This window comes from Cherax quadricarinatus, chromosome 41 (genome assembly GCF_038502225.1).
Source record: "Cherax quadricarinatus isolate ZL_2023a chromosome 41, ASM3850222v1, whole genome shotgun sequence".
NCBI lineage: Eukaryota > Metazoa > Arthropoda > Malacostraca > Decapoda > Parastacidae > Cherax > Cherax quadricarinatus.
In genome coordinates this window covers 9,459,933-9,478,205 of record NC_091332.1, presented here as the reverse complement: position 1 = coordinate 9,478,205, position 18,273 = coordinate 9,459,933, and the positions used below count along the sequence as shown (strand labels likewise).

Below are 18,273 nucleotides of genomic sequence, written 5' to 3'. Positions count from 1 at the left end.
CAACCCCTCATGAATATAATAATAATGGTATTACGTAACTTAATTACTAAATGAGTAGGTTACTAAGACTTGTAAGCAGCTCTATATGAGCAATTTTTTTTTTTTTACATATGCTTATCTTGCCAAATTAAACATCTTTATTTGTATTATATATTTTTTACTTTGTCTTTTGGCATAATAACCTCCTTAGCTCGCACACTAAGGATTGGCACTTCTGTCCTTGGCACAGGTGGATACAGTCATGTTTCCTTGTACAGTGGAACCTCGAGTTTTGGCCGTAATCCGTTCCAGAAGCTCGGACAAAACTCAAATTGTTTGAAAGTCAAAGCAATATTTCCCATAAGAAATAATGTAAATCCAGTTATGTACACTGTAATCCATTCGACACCCAAAAATATTTAAAAAAAAAAAGATACATTTTTTAAAGAATAACTAACAATAGTTTTACAAACTCAAAACAATTATAAATACATAAAGTACTTAAATGACTAATGAAATAGATAAATAAACATTTAAAATCACATTTACATACTTTTATTGAAGACTTGTTGATGTATGGAAGACAGAGGAGAGGAGGAGGACTTATTATTGCTTGGAAGGGGAATCCCCCTCCAAAAGGATCTAAGGTATCAAGTTCCTATCTGGGGTTACTTCCCTTCTTTGTTTTCTAATGGCACTAGTGATAACACCAGGAGGCAGCTCTGATGAAAACACACACACACATGAGCTTTTAAATCTCTGCACAAAATTCAACTTAAACCAGCAAATAATAGAGCCTACTAGACTGGAGAATACACTAGACCTCATCTTCACTAACAATGGTGATCTGATACGAAATGTCACCATATCAAAAACAGTATACTCAGATCACAACATAATTGAGGTTCAGACATGTATGCGCGGAGCCCCAGACCAGCATAATGAGATTAGTCACGAGGGAGCCTTCACCAAATTCAACTTCAATAACAAGAAACATTAAGTGGGACCAAGTAAACCAAGTCCTAACCGATATAAGCTGGGAAGATATACTAAGCAACACAGACCCCAACTTATGCCTAGAACAGATTAACTCGGTGGCACTCGATGTATGCTCAAGGCTTATTCCTTTAAGAAAAAGGAGGAGTAGATGTAAAATAGAAAGAGACAGGTGCTCCCTTTACAGGCGACGAAAAAGAATAACGGAGCGGCTAAAAGAGGCCAATATATCTGAAATGCGTAGGGAGTCACTGGTCAGAGAAATAGCAAACATTGAACTTGAGCTAAAGGAATCATATAGGAGTCAGGAATCGCGGGAAGAACTAAAAGCCATAAATGAAATTGAAAGAAACCCAAAGTATATCTTTTCCTATGCCAAATCAAAGTCAAGAACAACGTTCAGTATTGGGCCCCTACTTAAACAAGATGGGTCCTACACAGATGACAGCAAGGAAATGAGTGAGCTACTCAAGTCCCAATATGACTCAGCTTTTAGCAAGCCGCTAACCAGACTGAGAGTCGAAGATCAAAATGAATTTTTTATGAGAGCGCCACAGAATTTGGTTAACACAAGCCTATCTGCTGTTATCCTGATGCCAAATGACTTCGAACAGGCGATAAATGACATGCCCATGCACTCTGCCCCAGGGCCAGACTCGTGGAACTCCGTGTTCATCAAGAACTGCAAGAAGCCCCTATCACGAGCTTTTACCATCCTATGGAGAGGGAGCATGGACACGGGGGTCGTCCCACAGTTACTAAAAACAACAGACATAGCCCCACTCCACAAAGGGAGCAGTAAAGCAATAGCAAAGAACTACAGACCGATAGCACTAACATCCCATATAAAAATCTTTGAAAGGGGCCCTAAGAAGCAAGATCGCCACCCATCTAGAAACCTATCAATTACACAACCCAGGGTAACATGAGTTTAGAGCAGGTCGTTCCTGTCTGTCTCAACTATCGGATCACTACAACAAGGTCCTAGATGCACTAGAAGACAAAGAGAATACAGATGTAATATATAGAAACTTTGCAAAAGCCTTCGACAAGTGTGACCATGGCGTAATAGCGCACAAAATGCATGCTAAAGGAATAACAGGAAAAGTTGGTAGATGGATCTGTAATTTCCTCACAAACAGAACACAAATAGTAGTAGTCAACAGAGTAAAGTCCAAGGCAGCTACAGTGAAAAGCTCTGTTCCACAAGGCACAGTACTCGCTCCCATCTTGTTTCTCATCCTCATATCTGACATAGACAAGGATGTCAGCCACAGCACCGTGTCTTCCTTTGCAGATGACACCCGAATCTGCATGACAGTGTCTTCCATTGCAGACACTGCAAGGCTTCAGGCAGACATCAACCAAATCTTTCAATGGGCTGCAGAAAATATGAAGTTCAACGATGAGAAATTTCAATTACTCCGATATGGTAAACACGAGGAAATTAAAACTTCATCAGAGTACAAAACAAATTCCGGCCACAAAATAGTGAAAAACCAACGTCAAAGACCTGGGAGTGATCATGTCGGAGGATCTCACCTTCAAGGACCATAACATTGTATCAATCGCAGCTGCTAGAAAAATGACAGGATGGATAATGAGAACCTTCAAAACTAGGGATGCCAAGCCCATGATGACACTCTTCAAGTTGCTTGTTCTATCTAGGCTGGAATATTGCTGTACACTAACAGCACCTTTCAAGGCAGGTGAAATTGCTGACCTAGAAAATGTACAGAGAACCTTCACGGCGCGCATAACGGAGATAAAACACCTCAATTACTGGGAGCGCTTGAAGTTCCTGAACCTGTATTCCCTGGAACGCAGGCAGGAGAGATACATGATTATATACACCTGGAAAATCCTAGAGGGACTAGTACCGAACTTGCACACGAAAATCACTCCCTGTGAAAGCAAAAGACTTGGCAGACGATGCAACATCCCCCCAATGAAAAGGAGGGGTGTCACTAGCACGTTAAGAGACAATACAATAAGTGTCAGGGGTCTGAGACTGATCAACTGCCTCCCAGCATACATAAGGGGGATTACCAATAGACCCCTGGCAGTCTTCAAGCTGGCACTGGACAAGCACCTAAAGTCGGTACCTGACCAGCCGGGCTGTGGCTCGTACGTTGGATTGCGTGCAACCAGCAGTAACAGCCTGGTTGATCAGGCTCTGATCCACCAGGAGGCCTGGTCACAGACCGGGCCACGGGGGCATTGACCCCCGGAACTCTCTCCAGGTAAACTCCAGGTCTCCAGGACCAGCTTGAGTCACTGGACCCCCTGTCACACAAAAAAAAAAAATGTCCAGAGAGGTCTGTTTCTGGCATCTCTTTAGCATTTGTCTGAAATGGGACATGGTTTTGTCACTGAACATGTTGCAGAGATGGCTTGTTTCAGCTTGCTCAGGGTGATATTTCTCAGCAAAAGCTTGCACCCTACTCCACATTGCACAAATATTAATCTATGAAGAAGACACCTCCTTCTCTGAAGCAAGTTCCTCAGCTGTGGTCTGTTGCTGTTCCAGATGAAGGTTTTGCAGCTGGTTAACTCTTCCCTGTGGTCCTCCACCAACTCTTCCACATCCTGGCCACTTGCCTCCAACTCCATGGACATCCCCAAAGACACACTAGATTACACAACAGGCATAGGGTCAACAGGGTCAGCCTCAAACCCTTCAAAATCCTTCTCTAGGACACCATCTGGCCACAGTTTTCTCCAAGCAGATTTCAAAGTCCTGGAAGTCACTCCCTGCCAAGCCTTACCTATAAGGCTTATGCAGTTGTAGATACTGAAGTGATTCCTCCAGAACTCTCTCAGGGTCAGTTAAGTGCCAGAGGTCACTTCAAAGCACCTTGGAAACACTGCTTTTGTGTAAAAGTTTTTTTGAAGTTTGAAATGACCTGCTGGTCCATGGGCTGGATGAGAGGAGTGGTGTTAGGAGGCAAGAACTTCACTGTTATAAAACTGAAGTCCATAGATAACTGGTCTACCAAGTTTGGAGGATGAGCAGGAGCATTGTCCAGTACCAGGAGGCACTTGAGTGGCAATTTATTTTCCTGGAGGTATTTTTTCACACTCAGGCCAAACACTTCATGGACCCAGTCAATGAAAATTTGCCTTGTGACCCATGCCTTATTGTTAGCCCTCCATATCACACATAATCTACTCTTGACGACATTGTTTTTCTTGAACACACTGGGATTTTCAGAGTGATAACACCAGTAAAAGCTTCACTTTGAAATCCCTACTAGCATTAGCACAGAACAAAAGAGTTAGCCTATCCTTCATAGGCTTGTGTCCTGGTAGTGCCTTTTCCTCCTGCATGATGTAGGTCCTCTTTGGCATTTTCTTCCAAAAGAGGCATATTTCATCACAATTGAACACTTGTTGGGGGACGAATCCTTCAACCTTTACATAGTCCTTGAATTCATGCAAAAAAATTTTTCAGCCGTACGTTTGTCTGAACTTGCAGCCTCGCCATGCCTTGCAACACTGTGTATGCCACTAAGCTCTTGAAATTGTCGAAACAACCTCTGCTGGCCTTAAATTCACTAACAGTAGCACTCATTCTAGGCATTTTCTCTATGAGATCCATGTGCAACTGCCTCGCCTTTTCACAAATGATAATCTCCGATACACTAACTCCTGTTAATTGTTTATTGTTGATCCACACCACCAACTTCTCAATATCTTTAATTGTATGTGATCTATTTTTCGTTAGCATATCTACCCTTTTCGCAACATCAGCTTCCTTGATTTCTTTTTTCTTCACCAGGATGGAACTGATGGTTAATTTGTTTTTACCATCCAGCCTGGCAAGCTGGAGCACACGCATACCACTTTCATATTTTTCGACAATTTCTTTCTTCATTTCTATCGTGTTTCTCACTTTCTTTACCAGAGGGCTGGCACTAGGGCCCATGGTTAATTATGGGCCCATGGTTAATTATGTAGCAGTCACACTCAATCAGCAAGCACAAAAAAAAAAAAATGGATTATTGTGAAATGTTTGGATGAACGCGCAGGGTAACGTTCACTCGAGGAGAAGCAAAGCCAGATTGGCGTGTGGGCAGGCAGACAAGTCTGGTATGGCGGCCAAAACTCAAGGTACTGTTCGAAACTCGAGACAAAATTTAGGCAAAGAATGTGACCAAAACTCAAAATGGTCGAAACTTGGGGCGGCCGAAACTCGAGGTTCCACTGTACCTGGGTGTTATCTTACCAGTGTGGGTCACATCCTGGGAGAGAGGATTAACGCTTTGACTGTCGAAGGGCCCAATCCTGAAGTGTCTCCTGGTGTCGCAAAATATTCGAAAAAAAAAATTATTTTTTCTTATGAAAATGTTAAGATTTTTCTGATTGTTTTAGTCCCCCCAAAAATTTTTTCCCATCAGTACTTACCGAGATATAGAGTCCTGAAGTTTGCTGAAATTGATCAGCGAGCGGCAACAGCGGCGACTGCCGCTCACCCGGTAAACTTTGATTTACTTGTATTCGATGGTTTCTTGTTTTTTTCACTATTTTATTTTTCACATAACTTTTGTGGCCTGAGACCAAATTATTGTGCAATGTTCAAATATACACTCGTTGAATGTAACACAATTATAGCAAAAACACTCGTATCATTATAATGTTGCTAAAACTTGTTTACACAAACAATGTAAACAAATGTTTATTACGATTGTTTTATAATATATGTACATATGTACAATCACTGGACACTTTCTAGAAGTGCTGCAGCTTGTGGAATTCTTTGAAACATGGGTATAAGCACAGTGGTGTCTTACACTCCTCACACATAAAACAAGTGTCTCTGCGTTTTTGTGGGCGTTTTGTGGCATGTCCACAGACAAAACACCTCTTCTGAGCATTTTTCTTGGCAGTAGTAGCAGGCAGTGGTATGGGGTAGTGATCACCAGGCCTCAGACGAGAGGACATGTGTTGATAATTTCGTGGGCGCTGGTCTATTGCAGGTGTTGTTTCTTGGTACTTGAATATTATTTGTCTGATGACTGACAAACAAAATTCACCATATTTGGGTTTCTTCTTGGTCTTCAACTTATACATATAAGCATTCAGCATGGAAACGTCAAGAAGATGGAAAAACAGTTTTATGTACCACTTATAACTCTTGCGAACACAGTCAGCAAACCCAATCTGCATGTCACATTTGTCCACTAAGTGCATATTGAGGTTGTAATCCATCACAGCTGCAGGTTTTACAATGGGTTCATTGGTCTCTCTATTCTGCTTGCCAGTGTCTACCATTTTGTGTCGGTGAACTGATGTCAGCAGTGTGACATCACGGTTGTCATGCCACCGAAATGCCATGATGTCATTAGCAGCAAACACCTGCACTTCACCTCTACGACTGCCAGCATCGAACCTAGGCATGTGTTTACGATTTCTACGCACTGTGCCACACACGTCATTCGCAAGAAATCACTGAGTATAGGGCTTGTGTGCCAGTTGTCAGTATATAAAATATGCCCCTTACCAAGATATGGCTCCATCATTGTTCTAACCACATCACCAGAGATACCCAGTAACTTCCTGGTATCTTCCGTTGTTTTACCGCCAGTGTACACAATTATATCCAAAACCAGACCAGTTTTGCAATCACACAGAACAAATAACTTTATACCAAAGCGTTTCCTCTTGCTTGGTATATACTGCTTGAATGAGAGTCTTCCTTTGAACAAAATCAAAGACTCGTCAATAACAAGCTTCCTGAAGGGATAAAAATACATACAGCACTTTTGTTTCAGGTACATAAACACACGTCTGATCTTATATAACCTGTCGCTTCTGTCAGGCCTGGTTTTGTCTGAAAAGTGTAACATACGTAACAGTAACACAAATCTATTCACTGGTATAATGTCACTGAAAGCAGGGGTTGAAATCAGGTGGTCTATTGCCCAGTATGTGTTGACACTATGCTTATACACATGTGGCATAAGCATTATTATGGCAAAGAACAGATACATCTCTGCCACAGTTGTGTCCTTCCACTGGTGTAGGCGTGATCTTCGTGACAGAATAGTGTTTGCCATGGTGTACTCATAGTATGTATTGCTTTCCATGACAATAATGTCCATCAGGGGTTCATCGAAGAACAACTGAAAGCATTCCAGTTCAGTGGGATTGTTCCCAAGTGTACATGATGGCCGTATTCCACTTTGTCCTCCATCAAAGTCATGGGGATTGGGAACAAACTCGTCATCTTGCTGCCAATCCCAGATGCGGTCAGCTGGTGCGTTCTGGATATTGTAATGTGGTTGTGGTTGTGCAGGTTGTGGTTGTGGGAGTGTGGGGTCGGGCGAGGCTGGTTGTAGTTGTGCAGAGTCAACAGCGCGGGTAGTAGCGTGGCCTGCTGCTGGTGTCACATGACTCATGCCACCATCACTATCACCACCACCGCCTGCTGCCTCACTCACATCATTTATACCCATCGTAACAATATCGTCATCTTCACTATCAGGACGTGGTGTAGGGCCACGGGATGTGCTCCGAGATGTACTCCTTTTTCTTGGAAGAGCATATGGCACACTACCAGACCGCATGCGACGTCATATATACTGCCGCTTCACTGGGGAATGTTCACCCTCACTGTCACAACTAGAACTGCTTTCAATAACCTTGAAATCACTATCACTATCACTTTCACTGCTCACATCTGAGTCTTGTACACTGGCAAATAGTTTCCTCTTTCGTCCTGGTACAGGTGAACATGACTGAGCCGGCCCAGCACCAGAGGTGGAAGGTTGTGGGTCATGTGGGTTTTCATCACTAATTATGTTATCCTGGGTAATTTTCTCGGTCACACCCGCTTCAAAACCAGGGAATTCACTTTCACTGACACTATCATCACTGTTTGAGCTATCACTTGGGAACAAAAGACCTCCAATCCGCTGAGGAGTGAGGAACTTCTTACCGCGAGGCATGGTGAAAATGGACTACCAAGATGGCGTTCCCACAATGCACCGCTGAGTCCCAGATTTTTTTCACAGGGTGCACACCGACCACTGAGACCCATTCTCTCTCGTGTAGGCCTACCAGCCCTCTCCCGCTTGATTTGAAGCCGCTAGAATTTATGCGTATAGATACGTCAAACACGGTATCTCCCATGACGTATATATACGACCGCGACAGTCAAAGGGTTAAAGGACCCAAACAACACAGGCAGTTCTCGATAACCTGACTTTATTGAGTTATCTGGGGTTACTAACCCCCTGGGTTAATACGTAATTTGAATAAAATCTATAAAATTATTCTCATAAAAAGCGTGCAAGTCATACAGATTTTGCAATAAGCATTTTGGGTAGATTTAAATTAAAACTTCTGTAGACTATAAAATACATATAGTACTAGTTTTGGAGATGTATTAAATAGTTTAATACGTCTCCAAAACTAGTACATACGTATATGTGTTTTATAAACTTACTCGCCAACCTGGAAGGTTGGTGAGTTAATTTATTTAGGTACAAGTGTACACACAGTTACACATTATCATCTATAGTAACATATGTAAATTACCTAGGATAACCCCAAAAAAAGTCAGAGTTACTTATTTCCAATGTAGTCCTTGGATAACCTAATAACACCACGGTCACCAGACTGGCTTACTTCCACAGGGGGTCCTTTAATCCTTTTCTCCCCAGGATGCAGCCTACAATCAGCTAACACCCAGGATCCTGCATATTGCAAGGTGAGGAGGGGCAACATGTCTAAAGTAAAAACAAAATTTATTTTTCATAAAACAGTACGTACAGTGGAAGTTCTGGTCATGACCATAATTCGTTCCAAAACTCTGGTTGCGACCCATTTGATCATGACCTGAACCTAATTTCCCCATTGGATTACTGTATTTGTAAATACAATTAATCCATTCTAGACCCCTACTAACTGTATGTAAATTTTTTTTTAAGCACAAAAATAGTTAATTATACCATAGAATGCAGTGTAATAGTAAACTAAATGTAAAAACCTTGAATAACACTGAGAAGCCCTTGAACAACGGAGAAAACTAACATTGCACGAGTCTGTTCTAGATTCCCTATGAACCCCGTGCTGTAAACAGTTTTTTTAAGAGGTTTTGGCTGAGAAGTGAACTCCATTATTTATTGTCCAATTTATTTCATTTTTGGTGTACGTTAAGAAGCATCTTTCCATCGTACATTGCCCAAGTTTCAATAAGATAGCTCAACAAACGACAGATAAAAAGAAATATTTACCAAAAATCATATATGGCAAGCCCTAGCTTGGTACTGGCACTGCAAGAAGCTGTTTGTGCACTACCTGCTGATAAAACATTGCTAATCTGTATTTATTGTGGTCGTAATTACTGTAATTTATGAATAACTTCATAGATAATCGACGAAAACAAGCGAGCACTGAAAAAAAAAAATTGAGAAAATAAGTCACTCTGACTTTTTTGGGGTTATCTTAGGTTCTTTACACATATGCTGTGTATGATAATCTATGTAACTGTATTTGTGTATATCTGAATAAACTTATGATTCTTATACCAGAGTGCTGCGAGGGTCTTTGTTAGGTGTGCACAAACAACAGGAAGTGTGGAAAATTGGCGTGTGCAAAAAAATGGCGTGGAATGTGAAAATTGGTGTGACTGTTTCTTCGGCACCTGATTATGTGTTCATGACCAGATGCAAAAATTTGGCAAATTTTTTGGTCATGAACCAGTTTGTGTTCAAAAGCATTCGTGACCAGCAGTTCCACTGTACTGTATTACCATATACTGTACTATTCTTGTCTATCATAAATGGAAAAGCCCAGAGTTATGCAGTGCATTTCAGGCAGACTTTAAGGTACACATAAAGAGCCATCCACTGTCTTCTGTGGATATTTCTGTAAGCCTGAGGGACTGATTACCTCATCTTATACTGTCTTCACATATGTGTAGTCTTTTGTATTGAAATGATAAAAGTCACTAGTTGGCAAAACATCTTCAAATAAAAATAGCCAGGGGTTCCTTGTTTAATTCCTCGTAAGGAAACATACCCACCATTTCCACTTCAGTTCCTCAGAGATACATATATGCATAATCTATTTATAACAAAGCAATTACTGTATGTATGTTTTCTATTACAGCTACTCGTGAGGCTACAGGAAGGTGTTTGAGCAGTATGCCAACATCTTGCGTGAGAAATACCCAGAAATATCCATTCTAGGAGACAATTATCCACCTCCAGATTGGAAACTCTGGCTTGCGCAGATGCTGGTTAGTAGACTTTGAAGTGATAGGCCTTTTTAAAACCATGCTGAAAGCTTTTTCTTAACTGATTTTTTTTTGTAGCGTAGTGTAATTCATTCCAGAGCATTAATTCAAATGAAGTAGCATGTAACATGAATGAATGTTATGATTTATTGGAAAAGATGTTTAGCATTACAGTAATGTGGATTTGCATTTCAAAAATAGGTTATATAATAACTTTTTTTTTAATTTTTCCCTTTCACCAGAGTGGTGCCAAACTCCTCTTTATAGTCATGATTGTAGCTAACATTAACATGTGGGAGTGGCTTGGGCAGGAGACGCCTTCATGGTGGACATGGTTCACCACCAATAAGATTTATGCGTGTATGATGGTATTCTTCCTTTGTAATGCTGTTGAGGGGCAACTGGTGTCAACAGGTGCATTTGAAATTACTTTTAATGGTAAGTTGACAAGTGTAAATCTTATAAGAAAGTGACTAGACGTTCATTTACTTTTTTTTTTATGCTGGATAATCTTACTGTTGATATCCTGTTTGCTGAAACTGTTACCATTTATGGCTTTATCAATACAGTGGACCCCCGGTTCACGTTATTAATCCGTTCCTGAGAGCTCATCGTAAAGCAAAATTATTGGAAAGCGAATCAATTTTCCCCATAAGAAATAATGGAAATCAAATTAATCCATGCAAGACACCGAAAAGTATGAAAAAAAAAAACTTTTACCACGTGAAATATTAAGTTTAATGCAATAGAATAATTACAATAACAATAATAACAATAGAATAATCACAATAGAATAATTGACACTTACCTTTAATGAAGATCTGGTGGTGATTGATGGGATGGGAGGAGGGGAGAGTGTCGAAGTTTTTAATGTTTAGAAGGGGAATCCCCCCTCCATTAGGACTTGAGGTAGCAAGTCCTTTTCTGGGGTTACTTCCCTTCTTCTTTTAATGCCACTAGGGCCAGCTTGAGAGTCACTGGACTTCTGTCGCACAACATATCTGTCCATAGAGGCCTGTACCTCTCGTTCCTTTATGACTTTCCTAAAGTGGTTCACAACATAATCAGTGTAATAGTCACCAGCACGGCTTGCAATAGCTGTGTTAGGATGATTTTCATCCATAAAGGTTTGCAGTTCAACCCACTGTGCACACATTTCCTTAATTTTTGAAGTAGGCACAATGGATGCCACAACTGGCATAGGCTTCTCAGGGTTAGCCCCAAACCCTTCAAAATCTTTCTTAATTTCCATACTAATTCTCACCCTTTTTACCACAGGGTTGGCACTAGAAGCTTTCTTGGGGCCCGTGGTGACTTATTTTCCAGAAACAAGCACCAAAAACAGTGATAATATGGATAATATGGAATGTACCGAAATATGGAATGTACCGAATGTATTGAATGTATCCTTAGATGCACGCACACTGGCTGGCTTGTAAACACTGGAACACACGGGGCAGTTCAGGCCACACGTGGACACGTCTCGTATGAATCGTATCACATACCGGGTTTTGTAACGGGAACCGAGGCAAATTTTTTGCAATATAATGCTTCGGATACCGGATTTATCAGATACCGATGACTTCGCGAACCGGGGGTCCACTGTACTATACATGTATCTCCTTTTCTATGTAAATTATGAAAATGCATACAGGAAGTTTTATATTTGCTTGTGAAGTGCAGTATTTATTTTTTTATTGTACTAAGTGTCAGAATTGAGCATTACTTCTTACTGTACAGTATATAGGCACATGATAGTTACTACTGCACATATCTTTGAGTACAATTTTATTTAAAAAAATAACGTAATAGGTAAGTCAAATATACTGATTAAAATTTTTATCTACAGTGATTTGCATTGTATCAGTGAGGTATTTACTTTATTAAAGATTAGGCTCTGCCTGTGTTTCGGACAGCTGAATGCACTATTTAAGTTGTTAATGTTTTATTGTATATGTCATACCATAGTTTTGAACCAAAGAAAGAACAGTTGTGTTTATTTAATAAAGACTTTATCAACCAGCAACTGGATATTTACAATGCAAATGTAATACCTGATTCTGCTTCAAAATAATAGTTGGCAGTAGATTCTGGCATTAGCTTAGATTTGAATTATTAATGTTTTAAACAACAGCCTACATGCTCGTACAACTATACTGGGTTTTAATACCAAAAATATTTCATCCTGTTACCATAATTGTAATTTCAGTTGGACAGTTATAGTAACTCTCACACATTACCATTACAGATGTGCCTGTTTGGTCCAAACTGGAAACGGGTCGTATTCCCCAGCCTCCAGAACTCTTCCAAATCATTGACAACCATGTACGCTTCAACCAAAACACAAACACTTGGAGTGATAACATTTAATCTAAGGTAGGTTATATAACTGGGTGTCATTTCATGACATTTTTAATAGTTACTTTATAGCTTGCTATTATTTAACATGGTTACTGATGATACTATGCTTTTGGGAGGTTCTAAAGAGAAGTTGCAAAGGTTAGGGGATGAGTTTGCAAGGGTGTGTCAAGAAAGTCGAAAGTGAACATAGATAAGAGTAAAATGATTGGGGTATCAAACAAGTTAGGTAAAGAAAAATTGGATATCACATTGGAGGGAATGAGTATGGAAGAAGTGAATGTGTTCACATATTTGGGAGTAGATTTGTCAGCAGATGGGTTTATGAAGGATGAGTTTAACCATAGAATTGATGAAGGAAAAAAGGCGAGTGGTGCATTGTAGTATCTGTGGAGACAAAACACATTAACCACGGAGGCAAAGAAGGGAATGTACGAAAGTATAGTGGTACCAACACTCTTATATGGGTGTGAATGCTGCAACAAGAAAGAGACCGGAGGCAGTGGAAATGTCGTGTCTAAGGGCAATGTGTAGTGTAAATGTTAGGCAGAGAATTCATATTGTGGAAATTAGGAGGTGTGGAGTTACTAAAAGTATTATTCAGAGGGCTGAAGAGGGGTTATTGAGATGGTTTGGGCATTTAGAGAGGATGGAGCAAAATAGCGTTGTCCTAGGAAAGGATGGAGGGAGGGGGTAAGAGAGGTTCTGTGTGCAAGGGGCCTGGATGTGCAGCAGGCACATGTGAGCGTGTTAGATAGGAGTGAATGGAGATGAATGGTTTGTGGGACCTGACGAGCTGTTGGAGTGTGAGCAGGGCAATATTTTGTGAATTGATTCAGGGAAACCAGTTAACTGGACTTGAGTCCTGGAGGTGGGAGGTACAATGCCTGCACTTTACAGGAGGGGTTTGGGATACAGTGGAACCTCAGTTTTCGTCATTAATTTGTTTCAGAAAGACTGACAAAAACTGAATTTGACGAAAACTGAAGCAATATTTCCCATAAGAAATAATGTAAATCCAATTAATCTGTTCTAGATACCCATAAGTATTAACAAAAAATACATTTTGTAGAGAATAACTATAGTTTTACATACAGAAAACAATGAGAAATAAATATAAAGGACTAATGAAATGGATAAATGAACATTTAGTATCACTTTTACCTTTATTGAAGACTTGTTGGCATATGGAAGATGCAAGGAGGGGAGAGGGATGAGGAGAGGTTATTGGTTGGAAGGAGGATCCCCCTCCATAAGGACTTCAGGTATCAAGTCCTTATGTGGGTTACTTCCCTTTTTAGTCTTTTACTGGCACTGGACCCCTGTCGCACAAAAAATCTGACCAGAGAGGTCTGTTTCTGGTGTCTCTTTAAGATTTGCCTAAAATGGGAAAAGGCATTGTCAATGACCATGTTGCAGACATGGCTTGCAACAGCTTTGATAGGGTAATATTTCTCCACAAAACTTTGCAACTTGCTCCACTTTGCACACATGTCCTTAATCACTGAAGAAGGCACATTCTCCCCTCTCTCTTTCTTCTCCTCTGAAGCAGTTTCAACAGATGTGATCTGTTGCTGTTCCAGTTGAAGGTGTTGCAGCTTTTCAGTAGTTAGCTCTTTCCTGTGGTTGTCCACCAACTCTTTCACATCCTGGCCACTCACATCCAACTCCTTACTTTGCTGCAAGTTCTTTCTTGAATTCTATCGTGTTTCTCATCTTAGTTTGGCCCCATGGTGGCTTATTTAGCAGTTGCACTCAATAAACATGCACAAAAAACACTGGATTATTATGAAATGTTTTGGATGAACGAACAGGGTAATGCTCACTCGACAAGAAACAAAACCAGACTGACTCAGAATGCATGGGATGCTTTGTGTGGGAGCGGGCAGGCGGACACATTCGGTAGAGCATTTGTAGCCTTGAACAACAGAAAAACCACACACTGACAGTGAACAACAATTGCCTTATCAATTTTATTTGTGTAAGATTTGGAGTCCTTATAAAAAAAGTTGTTCAGCTTTTTTGGGGGTCCCAGGAACGTAACCGTATTTTCCCATAAGTTCTTCAGTTCCTTTAACACAGATTCATCTAACACTGCATTTTCAGGAACCTAACCACTGTCTTAACCCTTTCACTGTCAGCGCCGTAATATTATGGCTTGGTACCGTAATATTATGCCAAAATTCTAGCGGTTTCCAATCTAGCAGAAGAGAGTTGGTAGGCCTATATACGAGAGAATGGGTCTGAGTGGTCAATGTGTGCAGTATAAAAAAAAATCCTGCAGCAAGCAGTGCATGAGGGAAAAAAAAAACCTTGACCATGTTTTTGGTTTAAAACAATGACTGTGATGTATTTTTGTATGGTATTTATGGTTGTATTCTCATTTTCTTGGTCTCATTTGATAGAATGGAAGATATTTTAAAGAAATAGAGATGATTTTGAATGGTTTACAGACTAAGAGTACCTTGAAATTGAACTCAAAGTAGTGGAAATGTTTGATTTTTGCCGATGTTCAAGAGTAAACAGATGACATCACGCGTCCAATACACGTCAACTGGTGGGTCTAATATGGTTTCATAAATGTGCTGATATTATTTATACCATTTTTGCAATAATGCAGTAGTCTGCATAACAGTAAATCATCTGCTTTTTGTGTGAATGAAAATTCAAAATGGAAAGCAAGCATAGTATAAGAGGGGCATGGAGACATGACTAATGAACAGGGAAAATGTTATTTTGCTAGGAATGTTTATATTGTTAATTGTGGACCCTGTTATGAAATTGGCCTTACTTGAATTGTGTGTGAAATTGGCCAAATTACCAATTTCTGATCACTTTGTTGGGTAGTTGAAATTGATATAAATGGAGTTCTAGTGAAATAGCTATGAGTTTGGTCAACTGGAACAGTGGAATTGACTGAAAATAGGGCTCAAAGTGAGCGAAAGCGCCGAGACGTAAATGTCGCCGAGACTGCTAAATTCGTGAAGCACAATTCCGTAAGTTTTCCATCAAATTTCGTATTTTTGGTGTCATTACAATCGGGAAAAGATTCTCTATCATTTCATAAGTTTTTTTTTTTTTAATTCTTCGACACTGAGAGGCAAGCTTGTGAGCAGGGGTTTAGACAGTGAAAGGGTTAATTGATCATCTACTTTAGTAATTTATTTAGGAGGAAGGGTTACTAGTCCCTTGCTCCTGGCACTTTAATTGCCTCTTAGAACACGCATGGCTTATGGAAGGAGGATACTTCCCCAGTTCCCCATGAAGAAATATAATGTGTGTTAATGCTTTAGGTTCGAATCTTGTGAACTCAGACAAGGGAGATGCAAGTGTATGGATCCAGCTGTGCTGTCAGGCATAATAATAATAATAATAATCTAATTCTGCAAGTACAGGAGGGCCCCGTTTGTACAGCTCTTAGATTACTGGCCCCACACAACACGTGAAAATCACTGGTAGATGGAAAAGAGAGGTTTTTCATTATCAAATGCGTCTAAAATACCAGGTAACGTGTTTTCACTATCACATACAGTGGAACCTCGGCTTACGAATGCCCCACCATGCGAATTTTTCAGGATACGAACCGTCGTTTGGTCGATTTTTTGCTTGTGGATACGAACTTCCCCCTCAAGGGAGGTTCCTTCAATAAATAAATAAATAAAATATTTATTTCTTTGTTAAGGTTACAATGTGTGTTTACACATAATATGATTGGAGCAAAGAAAGCCACTATCATGCCGAGGCATTTCAGGGAGACTTAACCTAATACATGTACTTATAGACTGCTAAGTCTAGACAGGTGAAAAAGTGGTTACCAATGTTTTGGTGATGGTGGTGCCAACTACTGGCAGCCTTTTGAAGTTTCTCCTTACTGTTATTATTATTACTATTATTATGATTATTATTATTACTATTACATTGTATTATTATTATAATTATTATCATTATTATTATTATGTACGTGGTGATGGGCTCTTGATCTACGGAATTAGATCTGTGCTTCAGTTCCCTAAATTAATAATAATAATTATAATGTGTATGTATTAATAAGTAGTAGGTTGGTAGACAGCAACCACCCAGGGACGTACTACTGTCCTGCCAAGTGAGTGTAAAACGAAAGCCTGTAATTGTTTTACATGATGGTAGGATTGCTGGTGTCTTTTGTCTGTCTCATAAATATGCAAGATTACAGGCATGTCTTGCTACTTCTACTTACACTTAGGTCACACTACACATACATGTACACGTTTATTTATACACACTCATCTGAGTTTTCTTTGATTTTATCTTAATAGTTCTTGGTCTTATTACTTTTCCTTTTATATCCATGGGGAAGTGGAATAAGAATCTTTCCTCCGTAAGCCATGCGTGTTGTAAAAGTCAACTAAAATGCCAGGAACAATGGGCTAGTAACCCCTTTTCCTGTAAAGATTACTAAAAAGAATAAGAAGGAGAAATTGTCAAAGTGGGAAGTCTGAATGTGCGTGGATGTTGTGCAAATGATAAGAAAGAGATGATTGTGGATGTTATGAATGAGAAGAAACTGGATGTCCTGGCTTTAAGTGAAACAAAGCTGAAGGGGGTGGGAGAGTTTCAATGGAGCGGAATAAATGGGATTAGGTCAGGGGTTTCAAATAGAGTTAGAGCTTAAGAAGGAGTAGCAATAATGTTGAAGGATAAGTTATGGCAGGAAAAGAGGGACTACAAATGTATAAATTCAAGGATTATGTGGAGTAAAATAAAGATTGGATGTGAAAAGTGGGTTATAGTGTGTATGCACCTGGAGAAGAGAGAAGTGTAGAGGAGAGAGAGAGATTCTGGGAAATGTTGAGTGAATGCATGGGGAGTTTTGAATCAAGTGTGAGAGTAATGGTGGTTGGGGATTTCAATGCTAAAGTGGGTAAAAATGTTATGGAGGGAGTAGTAGGTAAATTTGGGGTGCCAGGGGTAAATGTAAATGGGGAGCCTTTAATTGAGCTATGTGTAGAAAGAAATTTGGTAATAAGTAATACATATTTTATGAAAAAGAGGATAAATAAATATACAAGGTATGATGTAGCACGTAATGAAAGTAGTTTGTTAGATTATGTATTGGTGGATAAAAGATTGATGGATAGGCTCCAGGATGTACATGTTTATAGAGGGGCAACTGATATATCGGATCATTATTTAGTTGTAGCTAAAGTTAGAGTAAGAGGTAGATGGGAAAAGAGGAAGGTGACAACAAGAAGTAAGAGGGAGGTGAAAGTGTATAAACTAAGGGAGGAGGAAGTTCGGGCGAGATATAAGCGACTATTGGCAGAAAGGTGGGCTAGTGCAAAGATGAGTAGTGGGGGGGTTGAAGAGGGTTGGAATAGTTTTAAAAATGCAGTATTAGAATGTGGGGCAGAAGTTTGTGGTTATAGGAGGGTGGGGGCAGGAGGGAAGAGGAGTGATTGGTGGAATGATGAAGTAAAGGGTGTGATAAAAGAGAAAAAGGTAGCTTATGAGAGGTTTTTACAAAGCAGAAGTGTTATAAGAAGAGCAGAGTATATGGAGAGTAAAAGAAAGGTGAAGAGAGTGGTGAGAGAGTGCAAAAGGAGAGCAGATGAAAGAGTGGGAGAGGCACTGTCAAGAAATTTTAATGAAAATAAGAAAAAATTTTGGAGTGAGTTAAACAAGTTAAGAAAGCCTAGGGAAAGTATGGATTTGTCAGT

At 39.9% G+C, this 18,273-nt stretch overlaps 1 protein-coding gene across 1 annotated transcript in view; it reads left to right on the top strand.

Moving 5' to 3' along the window:
- The window catches only part of SelT (selenoprotein T), a 29,675-nt gene that overhangs the window by 560 nt on the left and 10,842 nt on the right, over positions 1-18,273 (top strand). The window contains exons 2-4 of the mRNA XM_053786661.2: positions 10,093-10,222; positions 10,462-10,657; positions 12,468-12,595. Coding sequence (XP_053642636.1) covers positions 10,217-10,222; positions 10,462-10,657; positions 12,468-12,589 — 324 coding nt within the window. The 5' untranslated portion in view covers positions 10,093-10,216 and the 3' untranslated portion in view covers positions 12,590-12,595. The remainder of the gene's footprint in view (positions 1-10,092; positions 10,223-10,461; positions 10,658-12,467; positions 12,596-18,273) is intronic.